Consider the following 21,402-nt stretch of genomic DNA (forward strand, 5'->3'; position numbering starts at 1 on the left):
AAATTACAAAAAATAAGCAAAGACTCAGAGATATAAGAAGACACCTTCTACCCTCAACTTCTTTGCAGAGATGGGAGATCCATAACTGTGGAACACTGTATGTAATTTCAGATTTTTTTTTCATTATATTGATTGATTTTGCTGTTGTCTTTTCTTCCTCTTTTTATTATTATTTTTTTAATATTCTGTTATATAAGACAGCTCTCTCTGGGAGGGGAATATGGAAAGGGTACAGGGGGAAATGTAGGTGATTTAAAAATAAAAGATATCAATAAAAATGTAATTTTTAAAAGACAAAGAGTTATACAAAAGACCACAAAAAGCAATTACAGATTAACTACTGCTATTAAAATACTTACCTTGAGCATTTGAACAGCATTTCTAACAATCAAAGCTGGTGGAGGTTCTGGGGCTTTCATAAGAAAGTCAGCAATGGGACAGTTAATAGGTGCTAATAGTTTGGTATGTAAACAAAGTTCCTGTAAATCAAAATCAGCAAATATATTTTGAAAAAAGCAATAAAATTAGCCTCTAACATTGACTTTTGGAATTTTGCCCAATTACCAAAGCAGTATATGATTTTTAAAAATAAACTCTAAAATAAAATTTTAAAAAGCATATAGTTTTAAATTAAATTCTAGATTATATTTTTTTGTAGTAGCTATAAACATAGAAAAAGCAGATCCTACAGAATTTGACAAGTATCTAAAAATAATTGCTGGCTTACCTATCTTAGATGGGAGGGGGAGGGGATGTCTTTGTTAGATCAATATTCCTACAACATTGAAGTGGCAAGAACTGATAACACAAAAGATGACCTAATGTACTAGAAATGGGGGAAACAATGTATTTCTTAAAAATTAACAAAGTCCCTGATACATGAAATGACTTTAGTTTATTTATCTTTGAAAACAATTGAGAACATGAGAATGATATAGAAATAAACTTAAGAAACGTACTGCTGAATAGTTATATGTAAAGTATTTCCCATAAACTGAAACTATTGAAAATTTACTATAGAAATGATAGCAATAACTAAAAAAAACTTGTAAAGGATGAAATCTTCTTTTGTAATGCAAATAAACATTTCTAAAATATTTGCTTTGTGAGTTTAGAATTTTTGAAATTATGTTTTCTTCAAAGTAAGTCACAGCTAGCAGGAATAGGAAATAAAAGAGATACACATACTACAATAAAGATTAGGAATAAAATTTATTAGAAAAAAAAAGTAGGACTAAGTACTCATTGATCTCAGATAAAGTCAAATTTTAAAATTCAATCAAGAGAGAAATCTATATAATAATAGTTTTGGATGCATGTTCAGATATGTGAAAATATGTATACGTGTATGTATGTTTGTATATGTGAATATGTGTATACATGTATGTATGTTTGTATATGTGAATATGTGTATGTATGTATATGTATATAAATATACCTGGGCTTAACTGTAGTCTGCTTTGAGTAGGTAGAGAAGATGAAAGAGGCAAATAAATAAATAAAGTAAAAAGTGCACAGCAGAGAACAAAAGAATTACCAATAATAAAGAAACAAAGAAAAGGACAGTCATAAATATAATCTCTTCTATTACTGTATATGCTTTTTTGAAGAGAAAATTGTTACATATTTTGAAACCTCTGCTATTCTGCAGGGTACAACAATCTTTTGTTTTTATTTTTAATTTTCTTCTTCTGTCTTTTTCTTTTCCTATTTTTCTATTTCTTCTTATTTTATATTTAGTTTAATAAAAACATAACTCACACCTGCATATTCATTATCAGTGAATTCTATTGTTCAAAGTTTTCAATCAAATTCTCACCTGCAGTGGCATTCTCAGAAGTTCTGGTGTCTGAAATTCCAACATATTCTGAAATCGAAGTCTGCTGAAGAGACGAAAACAGATTCCAGGCCTACATCTCCCCGCCCTTAGGAATAAAATGTAAAACAGAGACTGAGTATATAAAATATGTGTAAATTCACGAAAAATTCAAATATTTGTCTTTTAATGATACAATGGAATGGAAAGTGGCTTGTGATTTTTCAAGTAAATGTTTCCTAAATAAATTATGTTGGTCAATAAGATCCTTTCAATTAAAATATATATTATTCTAATGAATTCAAAATTTATTTTCAAGATGACTTCTTTGGAATAATTTGCCTAATCAGTAAAAAAAAAAGACTAATTTGAAGGGCAATTTAATTTAGTAATCACAAATGTTCAATTCAATTATTCAATACCTACTTGATCACTCGACTTCTCTGGGCCTCAGTTTCCTCATTTGTAAAATGGACTGGAAAATCTCTAAGGTTCAATTCAATTTAATAATGATACAGCTCAAAATAAGCTGAGGCTGTCAAGGTAAAAAGGACATTTTTTAAGGGAGAAAAAAAGGGGATAAAAAATAGCCTTTGCTTGGGATGAACAGAACAATAACTGACCATAGAAAAAGTAGCCCTACTTAGTTCTTGTTTATGTTTTCTCCTCAAAAGAAAATTAATTTTAACACTGGAATTACAGAGCAAAAATAACAGAACTTATAACCAAGTGATATAAGGAGATAGTAAGAGAGTATCTATCTGTCCTTGATGATTTTTAGATAATTAGCACAGATTGATTACATCCTTCAGTCCTGAAAGGACAGATAGATCTGGCTGCTGAGCCACTATCAGTTATATTTGAAAGGTCATGGAAAAAGGGAAAGGAACTATTAGAATACAGAAGGGCAAATTTCTGGATTTTCAAAAGAGGGAAGAATAGTCTTAATTATAATGGTTTTAGAAGTCAGTTTGACTTCAGTCCTGAAATTTTTTTAAATGAATAACTTAAAAAAGTAGCTGGTGAACATCTGGAAAAGGAAGACTAACTTCATTTTCATTTTTAAAAGATTACTAAACTTGTAAATAAGGGGAGTGCCAAGGCTATATTTTATTTAGATTTAAGCTAAACTTTAGATAATGCTATTCCTCTGAAAAAGGTGGAGAGAGATATAGATTAACCAGTAATGATACAATCAGATGGACTGGCCAAACTCAAAAGAATATTTGCCAAAGGTTTGATATCAATGTGGAAAAATGTCTCCAAAGGATTACTCTAAGGATGTTTGCTTAGTTGTGTGCTGTTTACATTTTTATTAATTACTTAAGTGAAGACATAGATAGCATGTTCATCAAATTTTGCTTATGAGACCAAATTGAGGATAGTTATTACATCTGCTGAAAATATGAGGATCCAAGGTTAATCTGAATATGCTAGAGCATCAGAATTTAATAGGATTAGTTTTATATTTGGGGACAAAAACCAAACCAAAATAAAAACAACTTCAGAAGTACAAAATGGATGAAGGCATGATTAGGCAGCAATTCTGAAAATGATTTTTCAAAAAGGAATTCTGAAAACAGGGAATTTTAATGATTTGCACATTCACTATGAATCAGTAGAGAGAAATGGCAGTCAAAAAAGTTAACGTGATTTTGGGCTGTAAAGATCTAGGAACAGGAAAGTGAAAATCCCACTGTACAGTATTTTTATCAGACTTCATAAAGAATAGTATGGTGCAATGACATGGAAATAAGATGACTTATGATCATATCTGGGACAGCTAGATGATGCAGTGGATAGTAGGGTGGGAATCATTGTTCTAATCTGGTCTTAGGTAAGTACTGGCTGTGTGATCCTGGGCAAGTCACTTCACCCTGTTTGCTTCAGTTTCCTCATTAAAAGAAATGGCAAATCATTCTAGTATGTTGGCCAAGGGGTGGGGGGGAACCCAAATGGGGTCATAAAAAGGTAGATATGACTGAAAAATGAAGAAAGAAAATGTTCAAATATTTCTAACCCTGTTACTTATACAAGTCACTAACTTTTCTGCCTTGTTTTCCTCATCTGTAAAATAAAGGGGCATTCAAGGCTTCTAAGGTCATTTTAAGTGTTTAAGCTTTTAAAGGTTTTTGATTATGGTGCACATCTGAAGGTAACTAGGATGGGCCTTGAGCACAAGTTATATGAAGTTTAAAGGAACAGGAAACAGATAAGAAAAGCATCTAAGAACATGTGATAGTTGTTTTCAAGTATTTGAAGGATAAGGATAAGGATAAGGATGTGGATAAGGGATTAGATTTATTCAACTTGCCCCCAGCAGACAGACCTAGAAATTGAAGATGTAAAGAGGCAAATTTAAGGTATATCTCAGAAAGAAAAACTTTCCAACAATGAAAGTTTTCACTAAGTGGAAAGGGACTGCTTTGAAAAGCAGAATTCCACAGGTCTTTAAGCAGAGGCTGGATGCCATCTTATCATGTATTGCTATAGATTCCTTTTATGTATGAGTTGAACTAAATGGACATTTCTAACTCTCTAATTATGTGATAGTTTAAGTTCCTTCCAAGCTTAAACTATAATTCTACATTTACCAGCTATCACATTTCTTTAATCTCCTCTCCCATCCTAAGATCACTCTATCCCACAATCTAGGTTCTGCAGTAGCATTTGATTCTGAGAAATTTTTTGTTCAATTTTTTTTTTAATTATTATCTCATTCTACTCTACTTTTACCCACCAATACAAGTTCTTCATTGTTCACATAATTCTTAAAAGCATAGTTTCTATGATATATTAAGTTTTTATAGATTAAACAAAAGTAGAAACAATTGGTTTTCCTGGACTTAATCTACTTTATTTTATGATTCCCAAGACTGTCTAATAACTTTTGATAAATACATGTTGTAAACATTTTCAATCCATATTGTTATTTCTGAATAATATTTGTTGAGTTCTTATTCATTCCATGTAGAATGTCATTCAGAATCTAATCACACAGAATCTAACACAAATGTGTTTGATAAGTAATATACTTATTTAATATGGTAAAGCTACAAAATGGTTTATGAACCCACAACTTGTAAACATTGATGACTAAAAAAAGCACCAGTTATTAATACATTTCAATAAATACTGTGAAGTAGTCTTAAAAATTTTAAAGACATGAGAAAGAAGGTATGGGTTGATAACTACTGATAACAACTGGCTAACAAAAAATTATTCCATCCTTTTGGCAGTTTCACTTGAGATACCTTAAAAATTAAGTCCTCAATTTCGTTAAAATGATCACTTCCAGCTAGATATCTTTGACATATATTTGATCAGACACTATTATTCTTATGAATTTCATTGTCTTAAATTGACATTGTTACTTTCTCAATTGCTTCATTAGGTTTTTAAAGTAGTAGAATTTATTTTCATCATCAATGGGATTAGATGATCATAAAAACGATTATAATTTTCACAATTTGCTGAAATCTGCTGTCTTCTTTCAACTTTTTCCTATACATGTTCCCATAATAATCTAGTTTTGCAGAATTTCATGGCAAGCTGATTTTTTTCAATTGTTTTTCTCTATTTTGGTGAGATCATATATAAATATACATATATACATATATATATATATGTATATATATATATATATATATGTGTGTGTGTGTGTGTGTATACATACACATATATATGCATATAAATTATACTACTACCTTCCCCATTACCCCTATACAACTGAGTTTTCACTTTAAATTGTTGTTGCAATTTGCTGTCAGTTTCTTCTCTTAAAAAAGGCTAAATTATCTGCTAAATGAGACAGATTTGCAAAGTCCCAAGGACCACAAAGAAAATAAAGGCAAACACCTGCTTAATAGTAGTTTGGTTTTATTTTGATTTTAAGAAAGAAAGAAAAGGGAAAGTTAATAAATCATTAGTGTATACATAAAGAAGGAACCATAATTTAACTCTTACTTATAATTGGGATTGATGATACAACTAATATTTATTAGGTGCTTGCTATGTGCCAGATACTGTGCTATGTTAAGCAGCACTATGCTAAATATGGTGTTACAAAGAAAAGCAAAAACAAAACGAAAAGCCAGGACTTATTTTCAAGAGCTCCCATAAAAAGAATAAAAAACCATGGAGATAAAACTAGGGAAATTAGGCATTTAGTGAAGTATTTGGGTAAAAAAAGGATTGAACACACACACACACACACACACACACACACACACACACACACACACACACATACACACACACTTTAGTTTGCAAGGAAAAAAAAAAGGAAATAGGTATGAAAACTGTAATATATATGCATATATATGAAAAATGAGGCAAAACAACTTCAACTATGGGAAATGAGTCACATATACAAACAGTATATGGATTAAGTGGGAAGAATATAAAAATCAGTGAGGGGCTCTAAGCCAAATGAAGAAAGAAGAGCAAAGAAATGGAATGAGACCACTTCAATTATGTATTACTAATATCAATCCCATTTTGTTTCCTTCTCCATCCTTTGCTCTTTATAAAATGTGAGTAGGGGAGGCAAGGAAGAGACAAAAAATTTTAAGAGGATATATTAGAAAAAAATATTCATAACCATAATAAAAGAGAAGGTAGCAGAATAGATCGAAAAGTGTATTCCGAGAATATGCTGTTTGCAAAAAACAGACTTAAAGCACAAAGATGCTTAAAACTGAATAAAATTGAGGAGATGAAGCAGAATTTTTTACAGCACAAAAATCTAAAAAATTGGACATGATTACAAAAGATAAAAGCAAGGAAGTTACATACATTATGCTTAAAAGCATCATAGATAACGAAATACTGTTGACTTAAATGATAAATATTTCAGGAAAAGCTAAAAAAAGAGAAATATACAACAAAAGCTGAAGACCTCAATGTTTCTCATTGGCAAAAGTAATAAAAAGACAGCAAAAAAAGGGCTTTTAAAAGTTAGATGTGTTTTATCTTGAACAACTAGTGAATGAGGATCAATGAATAGTATTTCTCTCCTTTTCCCAAGTCTTTTGACAAAAGTCACCCTTTTTGCCAAAGACAACTCTTTTATAATTGCATTTGGTTCTATTCCCTTCCATTTTCCCCAGCATTATTATGCTGTCTAAATCATCCCTATCTCTTTCAAAACTTCATTCTCTCATCTACTAATTTGTTGCCTATAGCCTTTATATATGCTCAGGACTCTTCCATCTTTAAAAAAAACTTCACTAAATTGTACCACACCCCTTAAGTCATATCTCTTTTCCCTTTCTCAGCCAAATTCCTTGCATAATAAAGTCATCTATATACATTGTCTACACTTCTTAATCCTTTTTAAACAGTTCTGGCTTTTTTGATTGGTATCTTTAACTCAAATTTCACTATTCTAATTTCTCCTTTTGTACTTTATGATCTAGCCAAATTGGCCTTCTCCTTATTCCTTAAACATGACATAACATTTTCAGTCTTTATGACTGCAATGGCTACAAAACTGAAAGTGAAAAAAAGCAGGTAGAGGGGGCCAGGCTGTGATGAGCTTTAAAGCTAAAAAGAAAAGATTACATTTGATTTAAGAAGTAATGGGGAGAATTATTGGAATAGAGTAGGGGAGTCTATGCTCAAATATTCAATTAAGGAAAATCACTTTGACAGTAATATATAGAATGGATTAGAGTAATGAAATATTTGGGGCAGGGAAACCAATTAAGAGACTACTCCATTAATTTAAGCAAAAGGTGATAAGGACCTGAACTTTGATGATAAAGAGCTTTATGAGTAGAGAAAAGAGGTCAGATATGAGAGATGCAAAGTGGAAACAATAATATATAGTAATTGAATACATGGGATATAAAGTGTGAGGGATTAAGAATGTTGAAATTAACTGGGAAATTATAAGAATGGTGGCATCTTTGACAGAAATAGAATAATTTGGAAGAGTGGGGGAAAATGTTGTCTGTTTTTAGAATCCTGATTTTAAGATATTACTGGGACATATAGTTAGAAATGTTCAATAAGCAGCTAGTGATATCAGACAGAAATTCATAAGATGTGACAGTTCTGCAAATCATTGAAATAGAGTTAAACTAAGGTAATCATGAGAAAGTGTACAGCATAAGAAAAAAGTTTAGAACAGAGATCTGGGGACAATTCATAGTTAGATGATCTACAAAGATGTTAAGAGTTCATCTAGTCAAGAGATTCTTAACTTAAGGTCCATGAATTTATTTTTTTTAAATGTTTTGATAAATTTAATTTTTCAATTTGATTGGTTTCCTTAGTAATCCTATGTATTTTATTTTATGAATTTCAGAATATTATCCTAACAATGAGTCCATAAGATTTACCAGAATGGGGTGAAAAAAAAAAAACCCATGACACCAAAAAAGTTAAAAACCTTGAAATAGACTAGTGCTCTAATTTTGAAGAAAATTGTGAAGCCCAGAGAGCTAAGTGATGCACAATGTCACAAAGAGTGAATGATAAAATTGGATTTGATTATAGTTTCTCCCATTACACTTTATTACCTCTCAATCCAAGTTTCAACATCAATTTTTAACATCAACATGCAAAATTATTTATCCTTAATTTAATAAAATCCACATTAAATCTACATTACCTGCCTTTTCTTTGGATAGCACTGGCTTTTGAAATCCACACCATTTTTAGCATCGTAACGTAATTTAGGGCATCAAAGGATTTCTGCAATATTTAGTTCACATTCAAATATAAAAGCATGAAAATCCCTTAACAAGGAATAGTAAAGAGTTTTATCACTATTATTTTAACACATAATCTTTACTATCTCTTAGAAACAGTAATGGAAGGGAGTAATATAATAAATAATCCAAAATCATTTTCCAATGAGCAACATTGTGAACAATTCAACTCAGAAAAAACTTTAGTTAAAATGCTGAATTGCTTGCTGCTCTATTTTGGTGAATGAATATTATCATTTCTCATAATTGTTGCACAATGCTCTACTCTAACAATTCCCCTTTCTAAATTTACTTTTTATATGGATTACATTTTCCCTGGGAGTACAGACAAAAAGTTCTAAGGTTATGATTATTGTTTATTTGAAATACTCTTCTTGATTGCCAGGGCATGCTAAGAATGGGAACAATTCTTGTTGACTAGATCCCTTCCCCAGAATGAAGAATTCAAACTCCTTTTTCTTCTGACCTTTGATAGGCTTCTGGTACAACAGATCAACACAAGATATAAAAATAAACAGGATCAGAAAATTAAAACCCAGTAAATACTATTCTCCACAGTGGTGATAAATCTTCCCCAAATTAAAATTAATCACAGAGGTATCATGATCAAGTCTGTACTTTAGGAAAAAACTTTTGTAGCTTTTGTGGAAGACAATGCAATAGGGAGAGATTTAGATAAGACTAATTTGCTGTGGTTTAGTCATTTCAGTTGAGGCAAACAGGATTAAGAGACTTGCCCATGGTCATAGAGCTAATAAGTGTCTGAGGCCAATTTTGAACTTTGGAAGAAAAGTCTTCCTGAATCCAGGGCTGGCACTCCATCCACCTTGCCACCCTAAGTCACTAGATATCTTAAGACTAACTATAAGTAATTATAGTATATATAGTTATACAAGAAATGATAAGAGCCTAAACAAGGAAAGAAGATAAAAATGACAAAATTTGAAATTAATTGGATATGTGGGATGAGTCACAACAAGGAATTAAGGATGACACCAAAGTTATGAATCTGAGTAAATGGAAGGATAGTGGCAATAGGAAATTTAGAATATTGAAGTTTGAGGGAAAAACTAATGAGTTTTGGACAAACACGTAATACAAAATGTCCAATAAGCAATTGGTGATAGAGGATCTGAATGTCATATGCATAAAAAATAGCTAAACACACGGGAACTAATAACAACCACAAAACATACCTCTTTCACTTTGCCAGAATCAATAACAAAGACAACATCATTAACTGTTATGCTGGTTTCAGCAATATTGGTAGAAAGGATCTGCAATAAGAATGTTATTTTTAAAATAATGCTTGAAATAGGAAAAAATTACTAAGAATGGAAATGAAAAATTTATATGATACTTACTATTTTCCGAATACCTGAGGGTGGATTTTTTAGTACTTTTTTTTGATCAGAAGTTTGCATATTTGAATGCAGCATAAAGACTTGATACCTACAAAAAGTGACAGCATAACAATACATTAAAGAATATTAGCAATGAAAAGTTCAGCTTTACTTAGAAAAATCACTTCACTTCTCTGGGTTTCAATTTATTTTCATATAAAATGAATGGCTTGATAATCCCTAAGGACCATTCCAGTTCTAAAATTCTATGATTCTACCTATGTGTATTATCTGCAAAACGCTTGTCATCAAACAGAATGCGATCTCTCAGTCCAACAATTTCATCATATCCAGGAAGGAAAATTAAGATTGCTCCTATGGGAAGAATAAAGAAAAACAGACCAACAAAACTCAATACAACTTCAGTCAAACAAGAAATAATTAGTGAAGATCTACTACCATCATATAAAACAACTTAAATATAGACAATTTTTAGTAGTAAAGTAATTCTGGGGACTATTAATGCATTATTATGTGACTTCACATAAACAATGGAACAACAAGAATGATTTTAAAATAGAATTATTTTGGTTCCTTAAATTGAACAAAAAGTACATATTTACCAGCATCACAGCTATGGCAGATGTTGTAGAGAAGGTGCATGATCAAATCCAAATCCACTTTTTCATCATCAAAGCTGTGATGATATGCTTTCAGTAATTCTCTGTCTTCTGCATTGAGATCACTTCCATTTGCTTGAACCAAAGAACTTTCATCTAGATTTCCAAACTCCAAGGAAGCACTTAAAAACAAATTTTATAAAGAAAAGTTAATTTCTTATAAAAAGCAAAATCCAAAAACCAATATTCTCTCAAATTATATTACAAATTTCACTACTATACTTTCCAACAGATGGCATATTCACATAAACTTATGATAATTGCTATTTGGGGTTTCAAAAGTAGTTGAAGTCCCTTTAAAGATAAATGGCATAAAAGACAGGATTATAGTTTGGAGTCAAATTTCCTTATTACTAAAATGGAGACAGTATCTGCAGTAATGAATACATAGGGACTGTGGTTAGACTCAGATATAACACATATGTAAAATAACTTTATAAATCTTAAAAGCACTAAAAGCTGGGCTTTTTGTACTTGGATCACCAAAAAGCCACAGTTTGTCTAGTTCCCTGGTCTAATCAAGTTTTATGGATAGCTTTCTTGCCTTTCTAAAGAGAAAACTTATTACAAAATATTTTTAAAAGAGCAATAGAGTACTATTTATACATATATATATATATATATGTACATATGTGTGTGTGTGTGTGTGTGTGTGTGTGTGTAGAGACAAAGAATACTATCGTTTCTTGGCTAAGATCACAATATAGCACAGAACCATAGTATACATCAATTACTATTAGTATTACTGCTGTTTTATTTAATGTGTGGTAAAATCAGTGTCTATTATAAATAGGCTGTGTTACTGATTTCTCTTTAAAGTGGCACTTGATTAGGGCTTGCCAAGAAAACTCAAAGTGGAGTCAGAGAGGAATATATCACTGAAAACTTTTTAAAATGCAATTTTTAATGATAGGATATTCTGTCTTGTTTAAAAAGTGTGTGTGTGTGTGTGTGTGTGTGTGTGTGTGTGTGTGTGTGTGTGTTGTGTAGCTAGGTGATATGGTAGAATGAACATTGGACTTGGAGTCAGAAGATCTGAGTTCAAATTTTGACTCTCACCCTTAACTGATTATATTACCCTAAGTAAATCATTGAATTTCTCTAAGCCCCAATTCCCTTACCTGCAAAATGAGAACAACATTCATCTTCAGTTTCAAAGAGTTGTAATGGGAAAAGTACTTTGTGAACCTTAAATTTCTATAAAAATGTGAATTATAATACAATCTTCACGATGCAGACCAAAAAAATTTTTTATAAATGATTTCTTTGGCAGTGATTTTAACAGGTTGAAGAAAGAATCATTCATTTAAAATTTTTGAGATCCAAATCCTGTCCCTCTCTTGCACACTTCCCCTTCCTGAAGAAGACAAGCAGTATGCAGGATGATATCAATTATAAATGCATGGACATGAAAAACATTTCCGTATTAGCCACTGGGCAAAAGAAAACAGAGACCCGCCCCCCCCCCCCCAAAAAAAAAAGACTAATAAAGAAAGGAGAAAATAGATGTTTCTATCAGCATTAAGAATTTATCAGATCTTTTTGGGGAGGTGGATACAATTTTCATCATAAGTTTTTCAGAATTGTCTTGGACCATTGTATTCCAGAGAATAGCTTTCATAGGTGATCATCCTTACAGTATTGTGGTTACTGTATATAATGTTTTCACGGTTTTGTTTATTTCATTTTGTATCAGTTCATGTAAGTCTTCCAAAGTTTGTCTTGAAAGCATCCCACTCAACAGTCTTACAACCATGTACCACAATTTGTTCAGCAATTTCTTGATTGATGGACATCCCGATTTCCAATTCTTTGTCCTCACAAAAAGAACTGATACAATTATCTTTGTCCTTTTCTTTGTTCTAAGATGTATTTGGGTTACAGAAATGTCTATTACTTTTTGGTTTTGTTTTTTTGCTGAGGCAAGTGGGGTTAACTGACTTGTCCAGGGTCACACAGCTGGGAGGTGTTATGTGTCTGAGAACATATTTGGAATCAGGTCCTCCTGAATTCAGGGCTGGCGCTCTATCCATTGAGCCACCTAGCTACCCCATGTCTATTACTTTTGATCCACATATACTACCAGAAGAGCATATTCTACAAAATGGCAATAACAGAAAGAAATATACTACATAAATCAAAATATTTATAGTAGGATTTTTTGGGGGGAGTAGCAAAAAACTGAAGATAAAGTAGAAACATATTGATTGGAGACTACCTAGGAAAATAATTTAATAGCACATTACTGCATTGTAAGGAAGAAAAAAATTAGAGAAATATGTAAAGGCCTATATGACCTGACAATAACGGAAATAAAATCAGGAAAACAATATACACAATGATTACAACAGCACAAAGAAAGGAATAGAACAAACAAAACTGAACATTGAATAATTGAGATTAACAAGCATGACCCTAGGAAAAAAGTAAAAAACTAAAAACATTTGCCATCTCTCACTGAAAAAGAAGGATTATGTGTAGAATATTCCAAATACTGTTAGACATAAATAGTACATTAGCTGGTTTTGTTGATCTGTTTCTTATTTTTATAAAGCTGGACTTATTACCAAGGGGAGTAAAGGAACAATTAATTTGAAAAATGTGATACAAAAATACAACCTACCAATCAATAAAAATAATTAGTTTTTAAAAGAGCTTATTAAATAAATTTAGCTTGTTTTTAATTTAGTTTTCAAGGTTGATGAATTTCTTTTAAATAATGATCAAGATATATACAAACAAAATGAGTTGTTTAATTGCCATATATCAATTCAAAGTTTTATACCTTCTTTATTTGAACACCTAGGAAATCTGAAAAACAACATCATGAAAAATAAATGAACTTTCAGAAAGCTGATGATGCCCAAACAACTATTAAAGCCATGATGAATTAACAATAAGGCACACAAATTGGCAGAACCATTAACTCAGCCTAAAAAGATCATATTGTCCTGCATTTAGACACTTGAAGCATCTTTACAGTAAGTTCATATCAACTTGCTATAAAATCTGGAGTTATCTACTAGTTTAAAATATTTCTATAGGCTTATTTTAGTATAGTTGTACCTGTGACAGGTAATAAATTCAAAAGAATTCTATAAGTAAAATCCTTAAGCTAAAAGTTTCATTTATTTTAAATACTGGATATCCTATGTTAAATACAAATCATTTTCCCAAAATTTTCTTCAATAAAATTATTGTAAGCTTAGAAGGCAAAATCAAACAAATTTTAGAATTTCAAGTTTAGTATTTGATTGGGGGTTTTTAATTTGGTCTTTTTCAAGTTTTTTAATTTGCAAGCCCAATTCATTGATCTTCTCTTTCTCAAGTAAGCCTCTAAAGATATAAAATTTCCCCTTATTACCGCTTTAGCTGCATCCCTCAAATTTTGGTATGATGTCTCATTGTTGTCATTATCTTGAATGAAATTATTGTGTTTATAATTTGCTGTTTCACTCAATCATTCTTTAAGGTGAGATTATTTAGTTTCCAATTACTTTTTGGTCTATTTACCCCTAACTTTTTGTTGAATGTAGTTTTTATTGCATCATGATCTGAAAAGAAAGCCTTTACTATTTCTGCGCACTATCACCATTACTATTCAATATTGTATTAGAAATGCTAGCTTTGGCAATAAGAGTGGAGAAAGAGATTAAAGGAATTAGAGTAGGTAATGAGGAAACCAAATTATCACTCCTGATGATATGATGGTATACTTAGAGAACCCCAAAGATTCTACTAAAAAGCTATTAGAAATAATCCACACCTTTAGCAAAATTACAGGATACAAAATAAACCCACATAAATCATCCGTATTCTTATATGTCACTAACAAAATTCAACAGTTAAGAGTTACAAAGAGAAATTCCATTTAAAGTAACTACCGATAGTATAAAATATTTAGGAATCTATCTGCCAAGGGAAAATCAGAAACTATATGAACAAAATTACAAAACACTGTCCACACAAATTAAGTCTGATATAACCAATTGGAACAATACTAAATGCTCTTGGATAGGGGGAGCAAATATAATAAAGATGAGAATACTGCCTAGTCTATTTATTTGGCGCTACACAAATCAGATTACCAAAAAATTATTATTGTAATGATCTAGAAAAAATAACAACAAAGTTTATATAAAAACAAAAGGTCAAGAATTTTAAGGGAATTAATGGAAAAAAAAAATCAAATGAAGGTGGCCTAGCTGTACCAGATGTAAATTTATATTATAAAGCAGTGGTTACCAAAACCATTTGGTATTGGCTAAGAAATAGACTAGTTGATCAGTGGAATAGGTTAGGTCCAAAGGACAAAATAATCAATAACTTTAATAATCTAGTGTTTGACAAACCCAAGGATCCCAGCTTTTAGGATAAGAATTCAATGTTTGACAAAAATTTCTGGGAAAATTGGAAATTAATATGGCAGAAACTAGGCATATCACACTTAACACCGTACACCAAAATCAGGTAAAAACGGGTTTATGACCTAGGCATAAAGAATGAGATTATAAATAAATTAGAGGAACACAGGATAGTTTAACTCTCAGACCTGTGGAAGAGGAATGAATTTATGTCCAAAGAAGAACTAGAGATCATTATTGATCACAAAGTAGAAAACTTTGATTATATCAAATTGAAAAGTTTTTGTACAAACAAAACTAATGCAGATAAGATTAGAAGGGAAGCAATAAACTGGGGAAACATTTTTACAGTCAAAGGTTCTGATAAAAGCCTCATTTCCAAAATATATAGAGAATTGACTCTAATTTATAAGAAATCAAGCCATTCTCCAATTGATAAATGGTCAAAGGATATGAACAGACAATTCTCAGATGAAGAAATTGAAACTATTTCTAGCCATATGAAAAGATGCTCCAAGTCATTATTAATCAGAGAAATGCAAATTAAGACAACTCTGAGATACCACTACACACCTCTCAGATTGGCTAGAATGATAGGAAAAGATAATGAGCAATGTTGGAGGGGATGTGGGAAAACAGGTCCCTGTTGGAGGAATTATGAATACATCCAGCCATTCTAGAGAGCAATTTGGAACAATGCTCAAAAAGTTATCCAACTGTGTATACCCTTTGACCCAGCAGTGTTGCTACTGGGCTTACATCCCAAAGAGATCTTAAAGAAGGGAAAGGGACCTGTATGTCCAAGAATGTTTGTGGCAGCCCTCTTTGTAGTGACCAGAAACTGGAAACTAAGTGGATGCCCGTCAATTGGAGAATGGTTGAATAAATTGTGGTATATGAATATTATGGAATATTATTGTTCTGTAAGAAATGACCAACAGGATGATTTCAGAAAGGCCTGGAGATCCTCACATGATCTGATGCTGAGTGAAATGAGCAGGACCAGGAGATCATTATATACTTCAACAACAATATGGATGTGGCCATCTTCAACAATGAGATGAACCAAATCAGTTCCAACTGAGCAGTAATGAACTGAACCAGCTACACCCAGTGAAAAAACTCTGGGAGATAACTATGAACCACTACATGGAATTCCCAGTTCCTCTGTTTTTGTTTGCCTGCATTTTTGATCTCCTTCACTATTGTGAACTATTGTACACTATTTCAAAGTCCGATTCTTTTTGTACAGCAAGACAATTGTTTGGACATGTATACATATATTGTATTTAACTTATACTTTAACATATTTAACATGTTTTGGTCAACCTGCCATCTGGGGGGGGGGAAGAGGGGAAAAATTAGAACAAAAGGTTTGGCAATTGTCAATGTTGTAAAATTACCCATGCATATATCTGGTAAATAAAAACTATTAAATAAAAAAAATAAACCCCCTTAAATCATCAACAATTCTATACATTACCAACATAGCTAGAAAGAAAAATTCCATTTTTTTATTCCATATTTTAAAATACCTGTGGATAATATAAAATACTTGGAAATTTACCTGTCAAGACAAACCCAGGAATTATGACTGCAATACAAAATGATTTTCACAAATATATTCTAACAATTGGAAAAATTTCAATTATACATCAATAGACCAATTATAATATAATAACATATACATATTATTATATAATATGTATATAATATAATAAAAGTGACAATTCTATCCAAATTAAGCTACTTATTCAGTACCATACAAAAATAATTACCAAAGAATTATTTTACAGAGCTGGGGAAAACAGTGACAAAATTAATCTCGAAGAAGAGATCAAGAATACCAAGAAAATCAATTTTTAAAAAAGTAAAATTGCTTAGCCATACCGGATCCCAAAATATATAAAATGGTAATTATTAAAACAATATGGTACTGGATAAGAAATAGTGTGATCAATGGCACAGATTAGGCACACAATGACCATAGTAATCTGGTATTTGACAAACTCAAAGACTCAAGATTTTGGGAAAAGAACTCACTATTTGACAAAAAATATTAGAAAAACTAGAAAATATTTTGGCAGTAATTAATTTGAGATCAACATCATATATTAAGGTAAGATCAAAATAGGTATATGATTTTTTAGTCACAAAAATAAATTAGGGGATCAAGGAATACTTTAGCTGTCATATCTATGGAAAGAGAAAGAATTTATGATCAAACAAGAGACAGAGAGCATGATGAAATATAAAATGGATAATTTTGGTTATTTTATTTTTTAAAGGTTTTGCAAAAAACAAACTAGTTCCGCCACGATTAGAAGGAAAGCAGAAACCTGGGAAAAATTTTTTGTGGCAAGTGTTTCTGATAAAAGCCTCTTTTCTCAAATATAAAGAGATCTTAAATTTATAAGACTACAAGTCATTTCCCAATTGACAAATGATCAAATGATATGAATAGGCAGTTTTCAGAAGAAATCAAAACTAATTCTAGTCATATGAAAAATGCTCTAAATAATTATTGATTAGATAACTGTAAATTAAAACAACTCTGAGATATCACCTTACACCTATCAAATGGGCCAACAGAACAGAAAAGGAAAATTATAAAAGTTGATGGGGATGTTAAAAACTAGGACACTCATGTACTGTTAGTAGAGATGAGAACTGATCCAACCATTCTGGAGAGCAGTTTGGAACCCAAGGACTTAAAAGCAATAAAAATGTGCATATATACTTTGATACAGCAATACCACCACTGGGTTTGTATTTCAGAGATTTTTTTTTTTTAAATCAAAGACTTTTATATGTGCAAAAGTATTTATAGCACCTGTTTTTGTGGTAGCAAAGAACTGCAAATTGAGCGAATATCCATTAGTTGGAAACAGCTAAACAAGTGATATATGATTGTGATGGAACACTATTGTGTTAAGAAATAATTAATGGGATGCTCTCAGAAAGACTCACATAAGGTGATGCAAAGTGACATGAGTAAGAACCAGGAGAATACTGTACAAACTAACAACAATATTGTACGATGATCACCTGTAGATGACTTAAATATTCTCAGCAATAAATGATCCAAGACAATTCACAAACACTCATGATGAAAAATGTTATTTATCTCCAATAAAGGAACTTATAGCATCTGAATACAGATTAAAGTATAATATTTTTCTCTTTATTTCTTTCATGGTTTTCTTTTGGTGTGTGTTTCTTTTCACAACATGTCTAACATGGACATATATTTCAAATGATTGCATGTGTATAATCTACATCAAACTGCTTACTGCCTCATGGTGAGATAAGGAGAGGGAGGGAGGAAGAGAATTTAAAACTCAAAATTCATTTTAAAAATGAATGTTAAAATTTGTTTTACATGCAATTGGGGAAAAGTAACACATTTTTAAAAATTCTTGTGTTAGGATAAAACAAGTAATCTTGAAAATGATAATAAAATTGTTTTTAAAATTATTAAAATGTTCATTTATTTCATTACAATTAAAAACTTAAGGTACTACCCCCTTTGGATCAGTCTGTTAATAAAAATATGCCAAATCCCACTGATTCTTAGTTATCCAGTGTCATCATATTCCTATAAAAATGGCAAATTAAATAACTTTAATAGTATATTCTAGTGTACATTTATTTGTCTCAATTTTATAATAGTATACGATCTTAAAACAAGGTAAGATCTTTGATGTATGTCTATATATGTATGCATATATATGTATGTATATATAATCTCTTTAAAGTAAAAACATCACCTTACCTATATGACTCCAGAAGGTCTACAATCTCAGTCTGTCCAAAGTGTTTAGCCCAGTCTAAAGCCATCCTGTTAAAATTTCAAAAACTCAATTTAAGATGAACTTTCCTTTAAATCAACATCCAAAAACATGTAATAACTTTTTAATTCATCTATCAAAATGCAGGTGAAAAGAACTTTTAGTATAAAAGTGTAAATAAATTAAAAGAAATAAAAATACACATAATTAAGTTTAAAAAAAAATTACCAGCCATTTGAAGCTTTGCTATGGACATTGGCTCCCATGCTAATTAACTGTTCTACTTGACTCAAAAATCCTCTCCCTGCAGCAACCATTAATGCTGTTGCACTGGTTTCGCTGTGCCTGTAATCCACTAACAAAAAATAAAGTAAAAAAAAAAAAACATTCATAAGAACACTTTTCACATGATTGTTGAAATATGATTCAAATTGTATGAATATTACAAATTTAAGTTTTTATTCAACTGATATATTTTGATGTCTCCTCAATTCCAGAAATTAGCTTACTTGCTATAAATATATATGTATATAAAATATATGCATATGCATGTATACACACATATATATAAAACCACTAGCCATACTTTTAAAATGAAAACAAACTTGAAATATAGAGAGTATTATAATACAATTTTTTATTTATAAAAATCTAAAACAGGTCAACCATGAAGATCTTTGTCACCTTAGATACAGATAAGAGAAAGGACTCTGCTATGATTAAGTGGAGGTAAAAATTTAATTTTTAAGCTGAGAACAGTAATATCTGAAATCTGTACCAGTGGTAAAAAGGAATTATTAAATAAAAGTCTATCATCTCCTAAATCACATGAATTATTTCCGTTAGCCTAGATTCTTTCTTTATCACAAAATGATTACATACAAGTTATAAAACAGGATTCTGTATACAAATTCTGTATACAAATACAAACTTATTTTTTATCAATAATTGAGTTATGTTAAATTCAGAAATCTCTGAACTCAAAGTTTTAGAGAGGATGACAAAATTATGCGATAATTTCATCATGATATTTAAAGAGAATTGTATCATTGGTAAAAATGTTTTTTCCCATAAAAATCTCTCGCTCAAGAAAAGTATAAGTTAAAAATTTTCTACAAAGTATTTCTCAGGGGCTTTAATAAATCACTGCTACTCAAAATAACCAAACTTAAATGAGCAATTTTTGAAAAGAATTTATTATAGAAAACAAAATAGACTGACAAAAGTTTATGCATATTACTATACTTATGACTGAATTATCTGTTAGAACCTGTAATTTTCACTTAATCATTTTCAAGTACACATTAAATGACTTAATACACGCATACATGAATGTATATATGTGTATCTATCAGTATACATGTTAATATAGATATATAAACATATGTCTCTACATACACACATAATGTTTAATATTTTTATATTGTATGTATATATACACATACATGTTATTATATTATACATATAAATACATGTATTTGTGTGTACATGTATAATGCATATACAAACACACAACTATACATATGTAATGTACAATATTGTTATATTACAATATTATAACATATACATAAATATACATATATAGATATATGTATAATTAAACAATATAGTTGATCCAGCGATTCCCAGATTCCCATGAAGCTTCATGTTTCCACCCTATTACAAAACATAATTCAACTTCAGTTTCTCTCTCCTTTCAAGTGACTGGACTCCATTAAGCCCATCTTCAATGTTTTGGTGAGCAGACCAAGAAGGAGAATAAAGAGGTCTATGAAAAAAGGATGAAGGAGAATAAAAATGTCTCTGGGAAAAAGGAACTCCAACCAAAAGAAAAAAAAAAAAAAACCAAACAGGAAAAAAATATAAAACATGGGGAGCGGAATTTATAGAAAAGTAAAAACAGAAATAAAATATAATTCAAAAGTCAACTAGAATAATATTTATTTTTCAAAAATTGGTTAAGGTTCAGTCATTGTGATACTTGTTCACTAGATCAGAGTTCTTAAATTTTGTATTTATTAGAAATGTAACAATGGCAAGTTACTAAACTCTCAGAAGATTGTTACTTCTGTTGTTATAGCAGTCACTTCATAAAGATATTGTGAAGAAAAATTTGTAATGTATATAAAATGATTTGTAAACCTTAAAATGTTATAAAGTTATTCATTATTAGTTCTATTTTAATGCAGTGTATCTAATAATAATTTCCACTTTATATAAAATCTCACTATAAAAATTTTTTATTAAAAATGATTTTATGTTGTAAAAACAGCTAGCCTACACAGTTTACAATACTATTTTAAACAAATAACTAAATGCAACCAATGCTTTCCTTGTTCCAAACTCTAGAATGGCCGTATCTGATTTTATAGCATTTTCATTATAAGAAAACAGATGAAGCTACTTTATAGGTCAAGTATTATGATAATATGTAACAAATTCCTTCTATTTATCTCTAATACTCTTATCTAGCACACTTCAATTATTTATCAAGCTACTGTAAACTTCCAAGCTATAACCACTTACAAAATCAATATAAAATGATATGACATTTTCAGAAGAAAAGGAATGAAATGTTTATGTGAAATTATTTTTTGCTACATGGTGCCTCAAAGTTCTTAAGGACATTTTATGATACTAAAGCTTTGCACGACTTAAGGCTTTTGGACACCTTTATATTCAAACTTTA

General features: G+C 30.5%; 1 protein-coding gene across 2 annotated transcripts in view; it reads right to left on the bottom strand.

Moving 5' to 3' along the window:
• YTHDC2 (YTH N6-methyladenosine RNA binding protein C2) overlaps positions 1-21,402 on the bottom strand; it is a 76,824-nt gene that overhangs the window by 25,740 nt on the left and 29,682 nt on the right. For both annotated transcript variants that reach the window (XM_074281998.1, XM_074281997.1), the window contains exons 11-19: positions 18,942-19,068; positions 18,698-18,763; positions 10,502-10,680; positions 10,157-10,253; positions 9,900-9,987; positions 9,732-9,812; positions 8,436-8,518; positions 1,820-1,925; positions 360-479 (exon numbers count right to left, since the gene is read on the bottom strand). In XM_074281998.1, coding sequence (XP_074138099.1) covers positions 360-479; positions 1,820-1,925; positions 8,436-8,518; positions 9,732-9,812; positions 9,900-9,987; positions 10,157-10,253; positions 10,502-10,680; positions 18,698-18,763; positions 18,942-19,068 — 947 coding nt within the window. The remainder of the gene's footprint in view (positions 1-359; positions 480-1,819; positions 1,926-8,435; positions 8,519-9,731; positions 9,813-9,899; positions 9,988-10,156; positions 10,254-10,501; positions 10,681-18,697; positions 18,764-18,941; positions 19,069-21,402) is intronic.

This window comes from Sminthopsis crassicaudata, chromosome 1, assembly GCF_048593235.1.
Source record: "Sminthopsis crassicaudata isolate SCR6 chromosome 1, ASM4859323v1, whole genome shotgun sequence".
In the NCBI taxonomy this organism is placed as follows: Eukaryota; Metazoa; Chordata; class Mammalia; order Dasyuromorphia; family Dasyuridae; genus Sminthopsis; species Sminthopsis crassicaudata.